The sequence below is a fragment of the Arachis hypogaea genome, chromosome 8 (genome assembly GCF_003086295.3).
Source record: "Arachis hypogaea cultivar Tifrunner chromosome 8, arahy.Tifrunner.gnm2.J5K5, whole genome shotgun sequence".
Lineage (NCBI taxonomy): Eukaryota > Viridiplantae > Streptophyta > Magnoliopsida > Fabales > Fabaceae > Arachis > Arachis hypogaea.
The window spans coordinates 49862427-49880984 of record NC_092043.1 but is presented as its reverse complement, the minus strand read 5'-3'; the positions used below and the strand labels follow the sequence as shown (position 1 = coordinate 49880984).

General features: G+C 32.6%; 2 protein-coding genes across 4 annotated transcripts; both read left to right on the top strand.

The window, feature by feature from the left end:
- Nucleotides 1-1759: 1759 nt before the first annotated feature.
- LOC112708102 (rhodanese-like domain-containing protein 8, chloroplastic) lies at nucleotides 1760-5495 on the top strand. Its single transcript, XM_025760239.3, has 8 exons — nucleotides 1760-2156; nucleotides 2376-2435; nucleotides 2969-3118; nucleotides 3356-3518; nucleotides 3671-3762; nucleotides 4376-4479; nucleotides 4768-5040; nucleotides 5156-5495. The coding sequence occupies exons 1-8, from the start codon at nucleotides 1842-1844 to the stop codon at nucleotides 5313-5315; spliced, it is 1317 nt and encodes a 438-aa protein (XP_025616024.1). The 5' UTR covers nucleotides 1760-1841; the 3' UTR covers nucleotides 5316-5495.
- A 3452-nt stretch (nucleotides 5496-8947) lies between these two features.
- Nucleotides 8948-11409, top strand: LOC112708100 (protein MHF1 homolog). 3 transcript variants are annotated; one of them, XM_072201607.1, is made up of 5 exons: nucleotides 8948-9872; nucleotides 9996-10067; nucleotides 10723-10803; nucleotides 10924-11056; nucleotides 11269-11409. In XM_072201607.1, exons 1-4 carry the CDS (start codon nucleotides 9737-9739, stop codon nucleotides 11040-11042), a joined length of 408 nt encoding a protein of 135 aa, XP_072057708.1. In that variant the 5' UTR covers nucleotides 8948-9736; the 3' UTR covers nucleotides 11043-11056; nucleotides 11269-11409. The 3 variants fall into 3 exon arrangements, with proteins under 3 accessions (XP_072057708.1, XP_025616022.1, XP_025616023.1); XM_025760237.3 differs by lacking the exon at nucleotides 11269-11409 and having other exon boundaries at nucleotides 10924-11259; XM_025760238.3 differs by lacking the exon at nucleotides 11269-11409 and having other exon boundaries at nucleotides 10886-11259.
- The last annotated feature ends 7149 nt before the right edge of the window (nucleotides 11410-18558 follow it).

Below are 18558 nucleotides of genomic sequence, written 5' to 3'. Positions count from 1 at the left end.
CTCTCGAGCTATGTCCATAGCCTTTTACCTTTTATTCGAACCACGCCATTAACCTCTGTCAGTGTTAGTTGACGATTAAAGCAGAGTAGGTATCGCTACTGAAAACAGAGTTCATCATCTCTTGGAGCAACATTGATTGCAGAAGAAGCAATCGCGACGGTTAGAGGTAAGGATGAAAGCTTTTTTATAGGACTAGTTAATACTTAGGTCCTCTCGTAAACCTACTGCAGCTGCACCAGTGGCTAACTCTGTTGAGACAATCAAAGAGACTAGTTCAGCCACTGCTAAGAAACTGGCCAACTTTATGACCTTCGTGTCTACTCCAGGCTTCAAGCCCCCAAGAAATACTGATAAATAACTTTGATTAGAAATAAATGTATTCTGTTTGACTTTTTTTTTGTTGTGTAGGGATACTTTATGTCTTTTGTACAGGAAAATTGAAATTTCATTATAAACACTGTGATTATCTGTGTAATTAAAAGTTGTATTTTGCCCTTTTATTTTGGTCTAGCCTTTTTTTAGGTTTGTATCCTCATGTAAAATCTTATAAATTTGCTATAGTGTTTATCCTTAAGACAATTTGACATTTAGCCTTTTATGGCAACACAATGCTTAAGAGTACTTTGACTACTGATTATGTTTATGGCTTAATATATCTTATTGTAACAGTGATTCTGATTAATTTGGAACACTTGATGGATAGTTTGGTCTTAGTCTTAAAAAACTAAATGCAAACATCTATTATCATTTAAGGCATTCAATTCACTACACCATAACATATCAACAGAAATTGGTTTACTTGAAACTACATAACAAACAACAAAGGATCACATTAATGACAACTACCACAAACATAAAAATTATTAGTAGTTTCAATGCTTTAACTTCAACTTTCAAGCTATCGAGTCTCCATGCCGCCTTCAACCTTCATTCATTATAGTCACTTTCAACCTGCAAATCAGTCCCATAATCTTTCTTTGTTCCACTTTCAGCCACCCCTTGATAGTCATCATCATCGACCCACTTAAAGTAATTGTAGTGACTGCTCTTCTGCAAATTCAAAAATCAGAAAACAAAAAATTGAAAAAATACCCAACAACACAAAGCAAGATAGAAAACCTTTAACTTTTTACACAATACTCACCCGGTACATTGGACATGCATAGAATATTCTATCTGGGTTCTTTGTTGTCCCAGATTTTTTTATCACAGCCTTCAACCCACAGAAACATGATTCCTTGTAAGTTTTTCTCTTGGTTCGCATTGAAGCGTTGGAACCATTACTGCCGTTCGATGGAAACGACACACCACCACTACGACCTCCGTTTCCTGCCTCCATCCTCGCCACAAACCAGCAATTTCAAGGTCTACCCAGCATATGGCCCTCTGAACACGACTTATTTATTGTCGAATTTAGGATTATGGTTCAAATATTAAGGGACTGATTTGAATTGTTTTAACATAGTTACCTTGTCAGCAATAACAGGGTACACGTAGGTGTTCGCTACGGTGGCAGTTAACGTCACACATCAGCCGTTAGCTAACTCAGCGAAGGAGGTGACGGAAGGACAAACGTGATTAACTCGCATATCTTTCGAGGACTATTTTAATTAACTTTATCTTTCAGAAACTAAAATAAAAATCGAGGTATCTTTTAGGAACAATTTTGACTATTAACTCGGTGAATAACCTAAAAGTCTAAAACATAACCTAAGGACATTTACGTCTTATCCAAAATTGGTTAACGAACTATTATGTGAAGGGAACTTTCTTATAGTGTTAACTGTTAACTAGAAATAGTCCAATTACTCAATTAGCCTCAATTGCGCCGGAAAAGAAGGATGGGGTGGTTGAGCTCTTACGCCGGTGCAGTCGCACTAGCTCTTGCTCCCACAATTGCTCCTTCTTTTCACTCCACACACACTCTTTTCTTCCAACAATTCCCAAACCATCTCTTCAAATGCCACACCTTTTCAACTCTCTCTCTTACTTATCGCAAGCTGTTGGTGCCCCCTCCGTGCCACGCGCTACGCGCTGCTGCACAACCTTCAAGGGATGATTATGATGATTCTGATTTCGTGGTTGTCAATTTCTACCATTTTGTGTTTATCAAAGATCCTCAAGCTGAAGTCACTAAACACCTTTCGTTCTTGGAGGTTCCATTTCATTTCCTTTTCTTCTTATTGTTACTATCATTTTTCTCTTTTACTTTGTTTAAACAGCTTTAGTTTTATCTTAAATTGGAGCATAGAAAATGTAGAATAATGATTAGCAGCACGATACGCAATGTATTGGTTAATAATGATGGGGAACGCAGCATGAAATTTCAAGTTGTTTAGTTTTAGTCCCAAAATTCATTGTAAGTCTGTTGACAGGGTCTCAATCTTGACATCAATGGAAGAGTTTATTTGAATGAACAAGGGATTAATGCGCAGGTTAGTTTTAATGCTTTATTTTACACAAATGCTGCTCTGTGCTTACTAATTTCTTCCAAGGGTTAAATTTTTCTTTTTGTTTCCTCACCAATGAACTTTGGCTGCCTCTTTTGAAAGCGGGGCTTTATTCGTCTATATGGAGGGACCGAGGGATTGATATAAGGATTGATTTGTCTAACAAAATAAAAAGTTAAGGACTGATTTGGTGATTAAAATTTGTTGAGGATTAAATTGTTCGACTAAAATTTCCTTGCGAAGTGATTTGGGATATTACTCTTTTTTTTGTTTCCTCATTAATGAACTTTGGGTGCCCCTTTTGAAAGTGGAGCTTTACCACATTTTGGGTCTATCTCTTTTCATACAATTGTTTGAGCTATTTTATTGATTGAAAATACATGCCACGGTTCTAACTATGTTGCACCATAAAAATTTAGTTGGCTTATTTCAGTGTTTACACAGTAGCCATTAGGCTTCCTTCAGTGTAACAGAGTCTGAGTATGTCATTCAATTCCACTGATGTAATATGATTACAGTTTAGTGGACCATCAAAAGATGCACTGAAATATGTCAACTGGTTGAGAGAGGATAAGAGGTTTTCAGATATCCTGGTTCAGATATCTCCATCACAAAATGGACATGCCTTTCCAAAATTGAAGTTGCGGTATAAGCCCTCATTAGTACAGGTAAGGGGATATATGTCACAAAATGGACACGCCTTTCCAAAATAGAAGTATCATTGCTCTTTTCTTTTTCATCTTATTATTGTTTTGAAATCTCATCTACTTGGGGTTTCCCTATGTTGAAGCTTTAAAACAACTCTGTATGCTTCTCTACCCCAAGTGTCCCTATGTTTGGGATGAGTTAGGTGACAGTGGTTTTAAAACAATACTATCAACTTATGACTTCTCATTTGTTTACAGGTTGAAGGTGGCGTATCACATCTTCCTTTGCTTGATCCTTCAATGCGGGCAATACCTTTAGAACCTTCAGAATGGAGAAATAGATTGGAACCAACCAATAAAAATGATCTTACATCAAAAGAATATCTAAAGAGGAATTACATTCTATTGGATGTAAGAAATGGTACGGGTTCTACAGCACTTTGATGAGTATACCTGTATTTCTCATTGGAATTTTTAACTACCTGTATTTGCCATTCCTTACATACTATCTGAAATATTTATAGTTTTTATGGTTATAGTTTTGGGGATGAATAAATTAGTGCTGTTAATCAGGTTATGAGTGGGATATTGGACATTTTAATGGGACCCAACGACCTAATGTGGACTGCTTTAGGAGTACTTCATTTGGTATGTCTCAACAAGAGGTAGGATCATTATTTGATGTCTTAATCACCTAATGTCAATGATTTAGTATTGATATGTTATCATGGTATAAGAGTTTTTTATTCATTAATCAGAGAAATAATATCATTTTTCTTTCCTAAACTTTATCTAGCATAGTTCAAATTCGTAAAATATTTTTGTGCTAAGAGTTTGTGATTTGATTAGAACTGGATTAGAATCACTCACAAATACGATAGGGATTGAGGTACATTTACCTCACTGAATCAACATCAAGATAATGTTCAAAACATGATGGAAATATTAAATGAATATAAAACATTATAGGACGAATATTACCACCCTCTCTTAATTGACAACCTTTTTCAGTCTCATAGGTTCAGGTCCATAAATAAAAAATTGTCCCATAACCATTGTCGGACTGATCTGTGCTGTACTAACTACTGAGTTGAATTTTAGCTCTACATCCTCAGTGTAATAAACAGTTGAGGGCAGTATATAAATGCTGGGAAATGTATCTAAGGTAGCTTAACCAGTTGGTATCTTATGAAGCACTGGTTAAAACTTAAAAGGTTTCTATATCTATCTGTCCATTGATACGTATTAATGTAATACACTTTCATATGCCTCTTTCAGATCTCTGCATCAGATCCTTTATCAAATGTAGATAAAGAAAACACAAACATATTGATGTATTGCACTGGAGGGATTCGCTGTGATGTATATTCTACAATACTAAGGTAATTATTATTTCATAGTTTCTATTCTTAATGTGCTTATTTTTCAATATTTTTAACCTTTTATATGCACAATTTTTCCGCCTTTTTTTTTTTTTGTGGAATAATTCTTCCGCTTTGGTATCCCTCTATACAATTCTACCTCTTTATACTAGTAATAGTATGTGAGCCCTGCCTGCTATATCTCCTTTGGATTAGGAAAACAATTTTATTTACGAAATTGATATTTCATCTTTGTTTCCCCATCTTTTCATGTTAATGTCAGCCTTTTGGTTTGATGCTGTTTGGCAGGCAGCAAGGATTTCAGAATTTATATACCTTGAAAGGAGGTGTTTCTCACTATTTAAAGAATGAAGGTCCTGCAAAATGGGTAGGAAACTTATTTGTATTTGACTCTCGTCTCTCGCTCCCTCCGTCTGTGTACTATCCCCAGGCCACAACTGAAGCAGACATGACCCAAATTTCTGGAGTTGATAAGTTTGCAAAATGCTACCTATGTAGTTCAGAAGTCAGCGAATTGAGACATAGGAATTGTGCAAATCTTGACTGTAATTTGCTGTTTTTGTAAGACTCCTCTTTAACACAGCATGAGCCTGCCATTTTCCTTTGGTTGTTTATGTTTTACGCTCAATTCAAAATACAACTCATCCATGTTCAATTTTAACCTTTTCTGTTGCAGATGCTGCAGTCAATGTGTAAAGGACCTAAGGGGATGTTGTTGTTTGAGTTGCACTACTGCCCCGCGGCTTAGACCTGTTCTAATCGGAGATTCGAGATACAAGAAGTGGCACATCTATCGCGATATGGATTTGCAACACAGCATGAAAATTTCAGCTTGAATAGACATTTTTTTATTAACCACAGCAGCATGCCATCATATAATTTCATAAGGCCAGTTATTTGGTGAGGATTTGTCTGCACTTCTATCTAGTTTCTCTTTATTCTTATTTAATTTGGTAATCTAGTAGGAACAACGCAAGTTAAACCAGTCAATATATTATGTGTATTTATCTGTTTTATCTCTTTTATTTTTCTAACTCCGCCTATGTTACACTCGCGGTACATAGCCGGTCCCAAGTCCGGATAAAGGAGGAGGGTTGTGTTAGGTCTTCGGCAACCAACGTAAAAATATAGTCGAACCCCCCATGACATGAATCAAAGACATTATTGCGCTAAAGCTAGGTCGTTACCCGGAAGTAACGCGCCGTATGGCTCGAGTACGGTGTCAAAGCAAGAGCCGCTGCATCGGTGCCCGGATGTAGTGTTAAATGAGCAAGGGTTCTCGCGTTTTCGTGAACGGACGAGGGTAAATAAGCTAGTTCACAAAGGAAAAGGTAAAGGTCGAAGCGATAAAAGGTTGAGATTTGGGACATGGAACATAGGCACTCTAACAGGAAAGTCCATGGAGGTGGTGGACACCATGACAAGGAGGAAGATTAACATTATGTGCCTACAAGAAACGAAATGGGTTGGTGCAAAGGCTAGGGAGTTGGATTCTTCTGGTTTCAAACTTTGGTATACAGGAAAGGTGAAGAATAGGAATGAAGTTGGAATAATTGTGGATAAGCAGTGGAAGAAGGACGTAGTTGATGTCAAGAGGATGGGAGATCGAACCATCTCTATCAAACTTGTGGTGGAGGGAGGTGCTTTCCATGTGATTAGCGCCTATGCACCGCAAGTGGGTTCGGACGAACAACACAAGATAAGGTTTTGGGAGGATCTAGAGAGTTTGGTTCAAGGCATACCTTTGGGAGATAAGATTTTCTTAGGAGGAGATTTAAATGGCCATGTTGGGAGAGAAGTGACTGGATATGGGAGTATTCACGGAGGCCATGGTTTCGGGGTGATCAATGCCGAGAGTAAAACTATTTTGGACTTTTCCTCAACTCTTGATCTTCTCATCGCAAATACATGTTTTAAAAAGAGAGACGAACATCTTATAACCTATAAGAGTGGCATGACAAGCTCTCAAATCGACTTCTTCTTGTTGAGGAGAGTCGACCGGAAATTTTGCATTAACTGTAAAATTATCCCGGGAGAGAGTTTGACAACACAACATAGGGTGCTCGTCATGGATTTTCGCGTTGAGCAAAAGTTGAGGAAAAGACATCATACGAAGAACCCAAGGACGAGGTGGTGGCGGATGAAAGGTGAGGAACAAAGAAGCTTCCTAAGACGGGTAGGAGAAGAGGCGAAGTGGGATGGGAATGGAAGCGCGGAAGAGATGTAGAGGGAGATGGCAGAAGTTATTAGAAGAACAGCAAAAGAAAGTTTTGGTGAATCTAAAGGAATAGGACCAAGAGACAAGGAGTCCTGGTGGTGGAATGCGAGTATACAAGAAAAGATAAAGATAAAAAGAGAATGCTTTAAAGAGTGGTCTTTATGCCGCAATGCAGATAACTGGGAAAAATATAAGGCGGCTAAGAAAGAGACAAAAGTGGCTGTAAGTGAAGCAAGAACAAGAGCATATGAGGGTCTCTACCAGTCTTTGGGCACGAAAGAAGGAAAAAAAGGTATATATAGAATTGCAAAGAGCCGGGAAAGAAGAACGAGAGATTTGGATCAGGTTAAGTGCATAAAGGATAAGGATGGAGAGGTGTTGGCTCAAAAGGAGAAGATTAATGAAAGGTGGAAGAGCTACTTCTACGAGTTATTTAATGAGGGACAGAAGACTCTTCCGAGCCTTGGTCGATTATGCACAAGGGAAGAAGATCAAAACTTTGACTACTATCGAAGGATTCGAGACTTCGAGGTAAAAGAGGCTCTAAAGCAGATGAAAAATGGCAGGGCAGTAGGACCTCATAATATCCCGATTGAGGTTTCGAAGGGTCTTGGAGGAAAAGGCATCAACTGGTTAACCAAGCTTTTTAATGAGATTTTAAGGTCAAAGAAGATGCCTGATGAGTGGAGAAAGAGCACCTTGGTACCTATCTACAAGAATAAGGGGGATATACAAAGTTGCGGAAATTATAGAGGGATTAAGCTTATGAGTCATACTATGAAGTTATGGGAAAGGGTGATAGAACGGAGGTTGAGAAAAGAGACACAAGTAACAGAGAACCAATTTGGATTTATGCCAGACAGATCTACCACTGAAGCGATATACCTATTAAGAAGAATGATGGAGAGGTATCGTAGTAATAAAAGGGATCTACACATGGTGTTTATTGATTTGGAAAAAGCGTATGATAGGGTACCAAGGGAGGTCTTATGGAAGGTTTTAGAAAAGAGGAGAGTAAGGATCGCATATATTCGGGCAATTAAAGACATGTATAATGGGGCCACAACTAGTGTGAAGACTCAAGGTGGTGTGACAGAGGAATTCCCTATTGGTATAGGATTACACCAGGGATCATCCTTAAGTCCATACCTTTTCACATTAGTCTTAGAAGTACTCACAGAGCACATCCAAGAGCCTGTGCCATGGTGCATGCTTTTTGCCGATGATATCGTCCTTATGGGAGAGTCAAGGGAAGACCTAAATAAGAAGTTAGAGTTATGGAGAGAAGCTCTAGAAGTGTATGGTCTGCGCATAAGCCGTAGCAAGACGGAATATATGGAATGTAAGTTCAGTCTGAGAAGGGAAAACTCCAATATAGAGGTGAAAATTGAAGAGAACACCCTACGAAAAGTTAAAAGTTTTAAGTATCTTGGGTGCATCATACAGGATAATGGAGAGATTGAACATGATGTAAATCATAGGATCCAAGCAGGTTGGTCAAAATGGCGGAGTGCATCTGGTTTTATATGCGACAAAAAAGTGCCTTTAAAACTTAAAGGTAAATTCTATCGCACCGCTATAAGACCGGCTATGCTGTATGGTATGGAGTGTTGGGCGGCTAAAGGGGAGCACGAACATAAGTTGAGTGTGGCAGAGATGAAGATGTTGAGATGGATGAGTGGTCATACGCGATTGGATAAAATAAGGAATGAAGATATAAAGGAGAGAGTTGGAGTAGCACCTATTGTGGAAAAGATGGTTGAATCGCATCTCAGGTGGTTTGGACATGTGAGAAGAAGACCGATAGAACATCCAGTCAGGAGGGTGGATGAGATGGAAGATGGACAAAGGGCGAAAGGCAGAGGAAGACCTAAGAAGACCATCCATGAGGTGGTCAAACGAGATCTACATGTAAACGGTCTCTCTGTAGACATGATACATGACAGAGCACAATGGCGTCGTTTGATTCATGTAGCCGACCCCACTTAGTGGGACAAGGCTTTGTTGTTTGTTTTGTTGTTGTTATCTCTTTTATTTTTCTCTTCTTACAGGATTGTAACTGTTTATGAAGCGTGCAGTGAAAAGCCATGCTGCAGTAAGCTAATGTTGTAACATTATTGAAATTTAACCATGTAAGTATTTAACAGAATTTGCCAACGAGTTATAGCTCAAATGATATAGTCTCACCTCCTCACCTAGAGGTCTCGAATTCGAGTTACACTCCTAACTTTGAGGAAAAAAAAAAGTATTCAACGGAATTTTGTTCATGTAAACGTGCTCTATTTTTGCTCAGTCAAGTTAGTCTTTACAAAGTTTCCAATTCGTTGTGCGATCTTTTTTAGCGTTGGACAGTTTTACATCCCCCCGCACTAAACCATTTTCTGGGTTATTTTCATTTGTAATGAAAATAAAACTATACTTCATTTACAGAAAGTAATTATAGAAAATAAAAATGAAAACCTAAACCCTAAATCCTACGACGATCAACATGCTAGTACACTATCGTATCAATATGCGTTGGTCGCTTCTTACGTCCTATTTAGATGGAAAATTAAATGAACCACTGTGATATAAAAGGATCTTAGTATTACTCTAGAAAAGATAATTTCTCAATTCCTAAACATTTACATGAAACACTAGAAATTAATTTGAGGATAGAAAATGGTATGTCATTTGTTAATAGGTTGTTAAGGTAAGATTTGAATCTCTAATAATTATTTAAACAGACAGGAGTAATTACTCCATGAACTCAGGCTGGTTTACAGTATCAATTTATTTATTACTTTTTCTTCTTAGTTTATAGCATTGTTTGCAGGGGAAAAATTGTAGAATCAAGTGAACATTTTATGGGCCGAATCCTCGAATTGCTTTGGACCGATTAACTTTCATTAGTTTGAGGCCCAATAATCAGGCCCATGGTTTAAACAGAAGCTCAGTGCCTCAGTACCCTTTCTCTTAGGCAGAGACACTATTTTCATTTCCCTCCATTCCAAAACAAAAGAGCGCCACAATAGAAAGAGAATCCGAAAATAGAAGCAAATGGCAACGGATCGCGTAGTGTGTGGTAGCAGCAGCGAAATCGAAAGAGGAGAAGAACAAGAAGAACATGACTCCGAAGCGAGGCTCTTGCGCGATAGGTTCAGACTCTCCGCAATCTCCATCGCCGAATCCGAAGGTAAAACCTTCAATTCAGTTTCCAAGCACTTCAATTGCACCACTGTTACTTTGTTTCAACGGATTTTCAACAGTTGAAACGGAAAATTTGAGTTCGTAATGATTCCCAAACTTTGCATCGCAGCACGTAAGAGTGGCATTGAGATATCGAAAGTCGTAGTCTCTTGCGTCGCTGATTTGGCATTTAAGTTTACAGGTAACCTTTTATCAGTTTTTTCCTTAACCGATTTTGTTTTAGCGGTTTATAACCAATTTCTGTTGCTACGTCTTACCTTTAGTTAGATATATATGCACCGTCGCTTTACAAATTTCACGGTTATTCAGTTGTATTCAAGGTCGAGAGATTTACATAAAACATGAAATGTAACCTGATTTGAATCTTAAAATCATCTGATTTTGTCTCAGCATGATTGACTTATTCAAGTTTTTAATATCAAAAAATTTTAAATCTAAAAGCTTAACCCACTTTTCTTACTAAATTGAGATGGATGCAAGACTCAACCACTAAGTCTTATGTTGTTGTTGTTGTTGTTAATAGCAGTTTAACCCTTACAATAACTACTTTATATCATAGGATAGCATTACCATCAGATACTTAGAATAACAGAATATCAGGAGTGTCCGTAAATATACAACAAAGAGTACTGAGGTGAGGAAAGTTTTTTTAGTTCATTACAAATAAAATAATTCACATTATTAGGAGGGTAGAAGCCTCAATTATCAATTTTTTTTAAATTTGCTTTTTGAGATCTTATAGTTCAAGGACATTCAATATTTTAATATTTCAGCTAATAACTGTCTAGCAACGCTCACTTCAATTAATGAATTAAGCTAATATGTTTTATGAGCAGAGGGGCTGGCCAAGGATCTTCAGATATTTGCACGGCATGCGAATCGTAAATGTGTGAACATGGAAGATGTCATACTTTCTGGTGAGTTTCATCATCTGTGACTGGTTTTCTGGGTGGTTGACTTGTTCTTTTTCTAAAACACAAAAACTGTTTTTGTTTGCAGCTGTATTCTTTAATCTCATATATTTTGGTTTCATTCAGCTCACCGAAATGAACATATCTCTAGCTATTTGAGGAGTTTCTCCAATGATTTAAGGGCCAACGCATCTGAAAGGAAAAGAACGAAAGAGACCAGGAAGAATGACAAAACACCCATCTAATGCACATGTCTGAAGTAAATATATAGTACCATGAACATATTTGATATTCTTTTTGTAAATTTTGGCCCCAAATTCTGCATAACTCTGTTCTTGTGTTAGTACAAGAACATAGCTGCTTTTTCTTCCTCCCTCTCCTTTTCTTACCCTTTTCCTCTTTCATCTTCATGCTCTTGTACTTCTATTAGTACAATGGAATCTACAAGTTTCACTTTTGATATTTCTGCAGGAAGTGGATGCTCTAGAAGGCTAGAACATCATCATATTAACCACTTTGTAAAAGGTATATAGCCTCTCCTTGGTAGTAGGCAATGTACTTAATGAGCTTAAGATTCGATTGCATAAACACTACTAAGATTTTTCCTGGAAACTTAGTGTACGTCTAAAATTTTTGGTGCTTTTAACTGACACTGACAATTGCATATAAGGACAATGCAATGATGCACAAAGATAAACTTGGTGTATCATGCATTAAAGTAAATTAATGGTATAGATCTTAGCATATATATTATATATAATAACTTCTAATTCTACACCATCACATTATCTTGATTCATGGTGAACCTAGTTTAGCTTGATGCATTAAAGTTATTACCAATATAAAATTAGTTGATAGTATCATCACATCAGTGTTAGGTAGACAGAATAACCTTCTTCAAGATGCTTCAAAATATGTGGCTAGGGCCTGGTTGGTAATAATAATAATATATGAAGGAAGAGTAAAAGAAAGAAATACAACCGAGACATAAGAAAAAGGTCAAGATTTATCTCCTTGTTTAGTATCATCAAATAGAAAAAGGAAGGACATGAAGGTCATTAAATACAGAGTGATGTTAATATTGATATGCATATATAAGCATATTCCTAATCTTCCTCCTAACTTTTAAACAAAGAAAATAAGCACAAGTCTTTTTTGTTTAGAAATTAGGAGAAGAATTAGGAGGATGTATAAGGAGAATTTAACATTGTTGTTAACTAAATTGTATCTATGTTGCGAGTAGCCAAAGAAAGGAGATTCCTTCCTTTCCACCCAAGAAGAGAATGATGGAGAAAAATGTTACCCTATGAATAATACCTTCATCCTCTTTATTTTTTTCCCCTTATTCCAATGTGCTTTCCTGCTTCACTTTTCTCTTTTCATCCAAAACATACGATGCCGTATGCTAAACAGAACCTTTAGCACAATCACTTATCACATAATCATTATTTCTTTTTGCTTCTTTTTAAAAATGACATAGATTGTTAAACTGATGCAATAGCCTGTGAAACACTTTTTGGATGGTGGAAGACATGTTTGTCTAATGGAGCTTTCCCGTGTGTCTCCATTTTGTTGATATTTTTCTTAATGCAAATCTACTAATCTAGCTCCTTTCATTTACTCGTTGTTTGGTTTAATGGAAAGAATGAACGAAAAAATGTGGAAGCGGAAAATAGTGAATTTTGGACATTTTGTTTGATTGTTTGAGAAAATAAGAGAAAAAATTGTGTTGGATTTTACTCTTATACTAATTAAGAATATACACATCATTTAGGTTAAACTATACCAGCTGTTTTAAGGTTAGATAACAATGTGTAATATTAGCAAAAAGGTAAATAATCTCTAATATAAATGGGAAAAGTTTAGGGGTCAGCAATTTTTGTGTTTTTTGGCCAGTACTTAACCATCAAAAAAAGAGGAAGTGATTTATCACAATTGGATATAATCTTACACCATTAAAAACACTATTAATGGCCAATTGATAGTTACAAAATATCAAAGTTGCTGCCCCTAGCATTCTTCATATAGATGATATTAATGGCGCTGTTTAGTGCTTTCACTATAAGTTGTATTAAAGAATACATTGAGTTTTGAATATGACTATGTAAAATAATTGTTTTGAAACTATAATTCACAATTAAAGGGTAATAGGAGACATGAAAAAGTTGCAAAGCATCTGAGGAATTAAATAACTGTTTAATCTAAAATATTTCTGTAAATTAAAAAATTGAGAAACGTTAAATAATAAAAATTATTAAATTGTATTATAGTAGAATCATTCCTTATTAATTACCTTTAATATTATTTAATTATTCAAATAAATAATTAATGTGCAAATAATTATGAAAAAAGATAAATTTTATAACCGAAAGAATTATACACTAAAACAACCGTTTTCACACGTGGTGGAAGTTTCTATTAATCCAATATACAAATGGCGGGAAAAAAAATTTCATGGTCCTATTTTTGGCATTGCGCGCAGCTCAATGTCTGAATAAGAATCTTGAAATTTGAACACTGCATTCATTCTGATACACTCAACCTTAGAAGGGACAGTGTGAGACAGACACATGGAAAAAGCATGTCTGGCTGCTTCATCACTAATAAAACAGTGTGATGATGAATATCATACAGAAAAATATAACACTGTTCACTTTTGGCACTTTCTTCTTTTGTAAATTGTTATCCCTATTTGAATGGATGATGCATGAACTCCAACTCTTCAAGTGGTTCCAAATGGGTTTTATATTTGTGATTCATTTTTTTTTATACAAAATTATAATTGACAATCACTACCATTAATAATCCTCTAATATAAGTTTGTGAAGCTCATGTACTTTTAGTAGGTCACACAAACTTGTATTAGATGCTTGTTGGTCAAATTGTTTATAAAAGTGTAGTTATATAGTGTTTAAGCCTAACATCTATGAAGAACTTAAATAACTATCTATTTTAAATTCTATATAAATATATAAAATTTACTTTATATAATATAAGTTTTATAATTCATATTCCATATATTTTTTTTAATAAAAAGTTATAGACTCAACCTATAATAATATATTATCTACAGATAGACACCAATAGCAACAATGACATTAAATTATAGTAGTATATGTTTTATTTCATTTTTTTAGTATTGATGAAGGGAAATGTAAAATGTAAAAGACTAATAATGTAATCTTAAAATAATATACCAAATCTGTTCTTAAAAACTTGTAGTCTATCAATTTAATTTTTAACAAATTTAAATTACTAAATCAGTTTTTAATCTTTTATTTTTGTCAAATTTTTATAAAAACATTAGACAAATTAATTTCTATTCTTATTAATTAATACAAACAGAATAATTTTTAAAAAATTTTAAATTCTCATATCAGTATTTTATATAGACAAATAATTTGATGTGTGAATTAATTTGTTTAATAAAATAAAAGCTTAAGAAGTAATTTAGTGACTAAAATTTGTTAGTAACTTATTTGGAGTATTACTCAAAATATTATTATTATTATTATGCAATTTTTTAGAATATAATATGATCAGTACTCAGCAGAGCCAATGTATAAGCTCAAAAAGGCTGATGATGAATGCTTTGGTTTCAGTTTGAAAACGTTTACCAGTTCTCACTTCTCAATCGTCATCACTGAAAATTTGATCAGATTTTAAACATTCTGGCCAGTGTCTCACATGCATGTCTGTTCAAGAGATTCCTCACTTCACTTCTAGCCAAGTTGTTTGTGATTTGTTATTAATCATAAGATTCTCTAAATTCAGAATTAAAATAATGTAAACGTTAAAACAAATGATTATGAAAAAATAAGAATAATATCTTACCCTTGCTAATATGACAATTTATAATCATGTCTCCTTTGTTAGTTTAGATCATCTAGAGCGAAAAAATTAATAAAAAGTGAAGGATTAATTATTGTTAATTTTATAATTTTTATAAAATATGTGTCTTATTATCTTAATTTAAGAATAATTAATTTTTTATTTTATTATTTTACTAATTTTTTATTTTAAAAGATCTTAATTCTGTTAGTGGGTGTGGACTCTTACAAAATCCAACTATTATATTATTCTTTTAATGAGTTTTGAAATCGAATCATTTTAAGGATTAAATAGAGTTGTAATATAAAAACTCTTAACAATTATTCAGTTAAAATAATTAAATTTATTATGAAAAATTTTAAATGACACAAATAAGGGCCAATTTTTTTTAATATGAAAAAAATATTGATATTTTTGTTGAAAATGAGATTATTTGGTGTAATTACAAGTAGGTAGATTTTGCAGACAAGAAGTCAATACATGGAGGCATGTTGGACAACATTTTGACCAACATGTGGGGACGTATTGAATAACTTCCACAATATTATAATACACTTCAATGCAAATGCCAATATTCAACCAAAACATTATTTATATTTCCATATTAAAAATAATTTCTGACAAATAAGTGTTAGCTTCCTTATTTAAATTTTTTTTCTATCTTTAACAAATTAAATTTTTATGGATTAAAAAATAAAAAAAATAAACAAGAAATTCAATAATTTAACTCAACTGAAATTCAATAATACAAAACCAATTTTTAATTAGCTTGTCTATCAATAGTAAAATTCATGACAAACTTTGAATAAATCCAAATATAATTACGAAGCTTCCTTAAAGCTTCCTTAAACCTAAACTTTAGTTAAATAAAATAGATTATCGTAAGGACATATTAAACTTTATCAAGACACAATTGTAAAAAAAAAAAAAAGACATTTAATGGTATGGATAAAATGACAAAAATGAATGGTTTGTTAAGGGTTGAAAAATTCAATTTCAACAATGAGGTAGGGGTCCACTAATGAAAGAGTGAGTGAGAGAGAGAGAAGAAGTTTCATGATCCACTAAAAAGTGAAGTCTTTGTGATTCCGGTTTCAACAGTAATAATAAAGTGCACTGTGTAATGTGTATCTCGAAACCCTTCTGCTTTCAACTGTCCAACTCTTTTACTTTCAGCAATAATAATAATAACTACACACTTCACCCACTTCAAACTTCAGACTTAGGTTAGGTTAGGTTACATACTTAGATTCCAAGGAGCCATCCAATCTAGTTTGGCTTTATGTGCTTCAATTTTTTCACCATCTATATCTCATCCTGAATTTCACTTTTGTTACTATTAATCTGTTTTAGTATTTTTTAAATTAATTAAATAATAAACTAGTTGAAAACAATAATAAATTTAATTTTAATATACTAATAATAATGTAAAAAATATTTGTAAATATAATATTATATAACAAAATTAGTTATTTTTAACAAATTAATGTGTGAATGACTATTTAAATTTTAAACGAATGGATATGATTAAATAACTGTGTAAATTAAACGTAAAATCTAACGCTAAAAGATAAATTAGGATAATTTTTGTAAATATAGATTAAATTATAGAAGATATTAAAAAATTATTTGTAAATTATATAGATTAAATTTTGCTGTGATATTAACATAAGGACTTAAATGTATAAACTCTTTAAAAGAATCATTATTAAAAATAAATTCCTTAAGAAGTAATCTTTGTCTCTAATTAGATCATCTTAAGAAACACCCTTAAATCAATTATGTTTAAAGATGTTAATATATTAATATTTATTATCTTATTTTATATTATATTGAAAAAAAATATTTATAAATACTTTTAAAATGTTACATTATCAATAATCATACTTTATTTTAATAACCTTTTTAATCTGTTGATGTCAAAGAGACACCGACATTAATTATTATGATGATTATCAAATATTGGTGGTAGCAACTAATAGAAAGAATCACTATTTTTTTCCCAATGGAATTTATGAAGTGAATATCATAACATGTAAAATTTAAGTGTAACAAAAAAAAAAAATATGTAAAAAAAAAGTTTTTATTGATATAAACTTGAGAGAATTCTTTTCCCCAAAATAGTGGTCCAATTTCCAATTTTCTTTCATCATTCATCAACCTTCAGTTCATCCTCACAAGTCACAGTTCTCAAAGTTCATGCCATCCACAAACGCTTCATAAATTATTTCACTGCCCGAAACCGCAAGTCACCAATTATCGAGCTAGCCAACCTCATTAAAATCGCTAATTAGTAATTAATTTATGGTTTTTCTTTTTTTTTAAATAATGTCAATTAATAATATATTCATGTATATTCATTATCTATTATATATTATTAATTTTATAATAAAAATATAGTACATAAAATTTTTTATTATCATTAAATTAAAATCTTTTTTCTAAAATTAAAAAAAAATTTCATTTCTCTTTTTTCTTATTATATCTCTCTTTTTTTATTCATTCTATTTTTTTATATATTATTATTAATTATTAATTTTTATTTAAAATCTAAAATATATCACATAATATTTTTTCATTACAGTTAATATTAAAATTAATTATATAGAATAAAATATGTTTTTTGTTTCTAATGTTTGTGACTTTTAAAAAAAATATTTCTAATATTTAATTGTATTTAATTTTGTCATTAATATTTTCGGTTTATATTAAAATTATCCATAGATATTAATTTCATCTGAAATATTAGAGACAAAATTAAAAATATTTAGGGATAATTTTGAAACAAATTAAAAGCGTTAAGGATAAAATTAAATGAATCAAAAAAATTAAGAACAAAATTGAATAAAATTAAACGTTAAGAATATTTTTAAAAAAATTACAAATCTTAAAAATAAAAAATATATTTTACCATATTATATATTATTAATTTGACAATAAAAATATCACATAATATTTTATCTCATTGTAATTAAAATAAAAAAATTTTCTCTAAAATTGAGAAATTTTTTTTGTCTTTTATCCTCTCACTCTATCTCTCTTGACTTTTAAATCAATATACCAAAATTTCTAAAACTTATTATCAAAATGTTATTCCTTTCAAACTATTTATTCAGATATCATTATTTTATTTATCAATGTGGCACTTTTTTTTTTGTATTCTGATTGAAAGACGTCTATTCATCAAAAGACACTAAAATAAAACCTAAATATCATATCTCTTTTTTTCTCTTATTTGATAAAATCTTTAAAATTTACTACAAAAATTATTAAATATTATTAAATTTTAAAATTTTATAATAAAAATCAAATATTAAAGTATAATTTATTTTAAAAACTTTGTCCGTAATAATATGACCGACAAAAATAGTTGTCATGTACAAATAGAAGTGACCCTATAATATTCCAACATAAGAAAATCAACCTAGTTTAAATACATAACCAAAAGTATGGAACATGAATGAATAATCAAATTTTAAAGGCACAATAATCACACATTAGAAATAAAGCAATCAACCTTGTAACATGATATGACAAGGGTTTGATTAATAAAATGAGTGTTTGTTAGATTTTGTCTTATCTTGTAGTAGATTTATTTCAAAAGTTCAATAATCAAACATATGCATGCAATTATGCAAATAGAAAAAAAAAATATGATGGGACTTAAAGATATTAGAGATCAGTGAGAATTGAGAATGAGAGAAAGAGAGCTAGAGAGAATTGAGAGCTAGAGAGAGTAACTGAGAGAAGAGTATGAAGTGATTATTTATTGTTATAAAAATTAAAATGTAGTAAGCTACTTATATACTGAATTAGTTATAGCTAATTGATGTCAGCTCAGCATAGCACTAATAACTAGGGTGGCAACATGTATCCTACGTGTGGGTATTCAACTTGATCCTATTCGATTGAGTAGGGTTGTCAACTCGA

Excerpts from the sequence above, each read along its gene's own strand:
- LOC112708102 (XM_025760239.3), top strand. The coding sequence starts at position 1,842 with ATGGGGTGGTTGAGCTCTTACGCCGGTGCAGTCGCACTAGCTCTTGCT. Across the intron at positions 3,119-3,355 it reads ATAAGCCCTCATTAGTACAG|GTTGAAGGTGGCGTATCACA; the intron begins GTAAGGGGATAT and ends ATTTGTTTACAG. Across the intron at positions 4,480-4,767 it reads GTATATTCTACAATACTAAG|GCAGCAAGGATTTCAGAATT; the intron begins GTAATTATTATT and ends GCTGTTTGGCAG.
- LOC112708100 (XM_072201607.1), top strand. The coding sequence starts at position 9,737 with ATGGCAACGGATCGCGTAGTGTGTGGTAGCAGCAGCGAAATCGAAAGA. Across the intron at positions 10,068-10,722 it reads TTTGGCATTTAAGTTTACAG|AGGGGCTGGCCAAGGATCTT; the intron begins GTAACCTTTTAT and ends TTTTATGAGCAG. Across the intron at positions 10,804-10,923 it reads GGAAGATGTCATACTTTCTG|CTCACCGAAATGAACATATC; the intron begins GTGAGTTTCATC and ends GGTTTCATTCAG.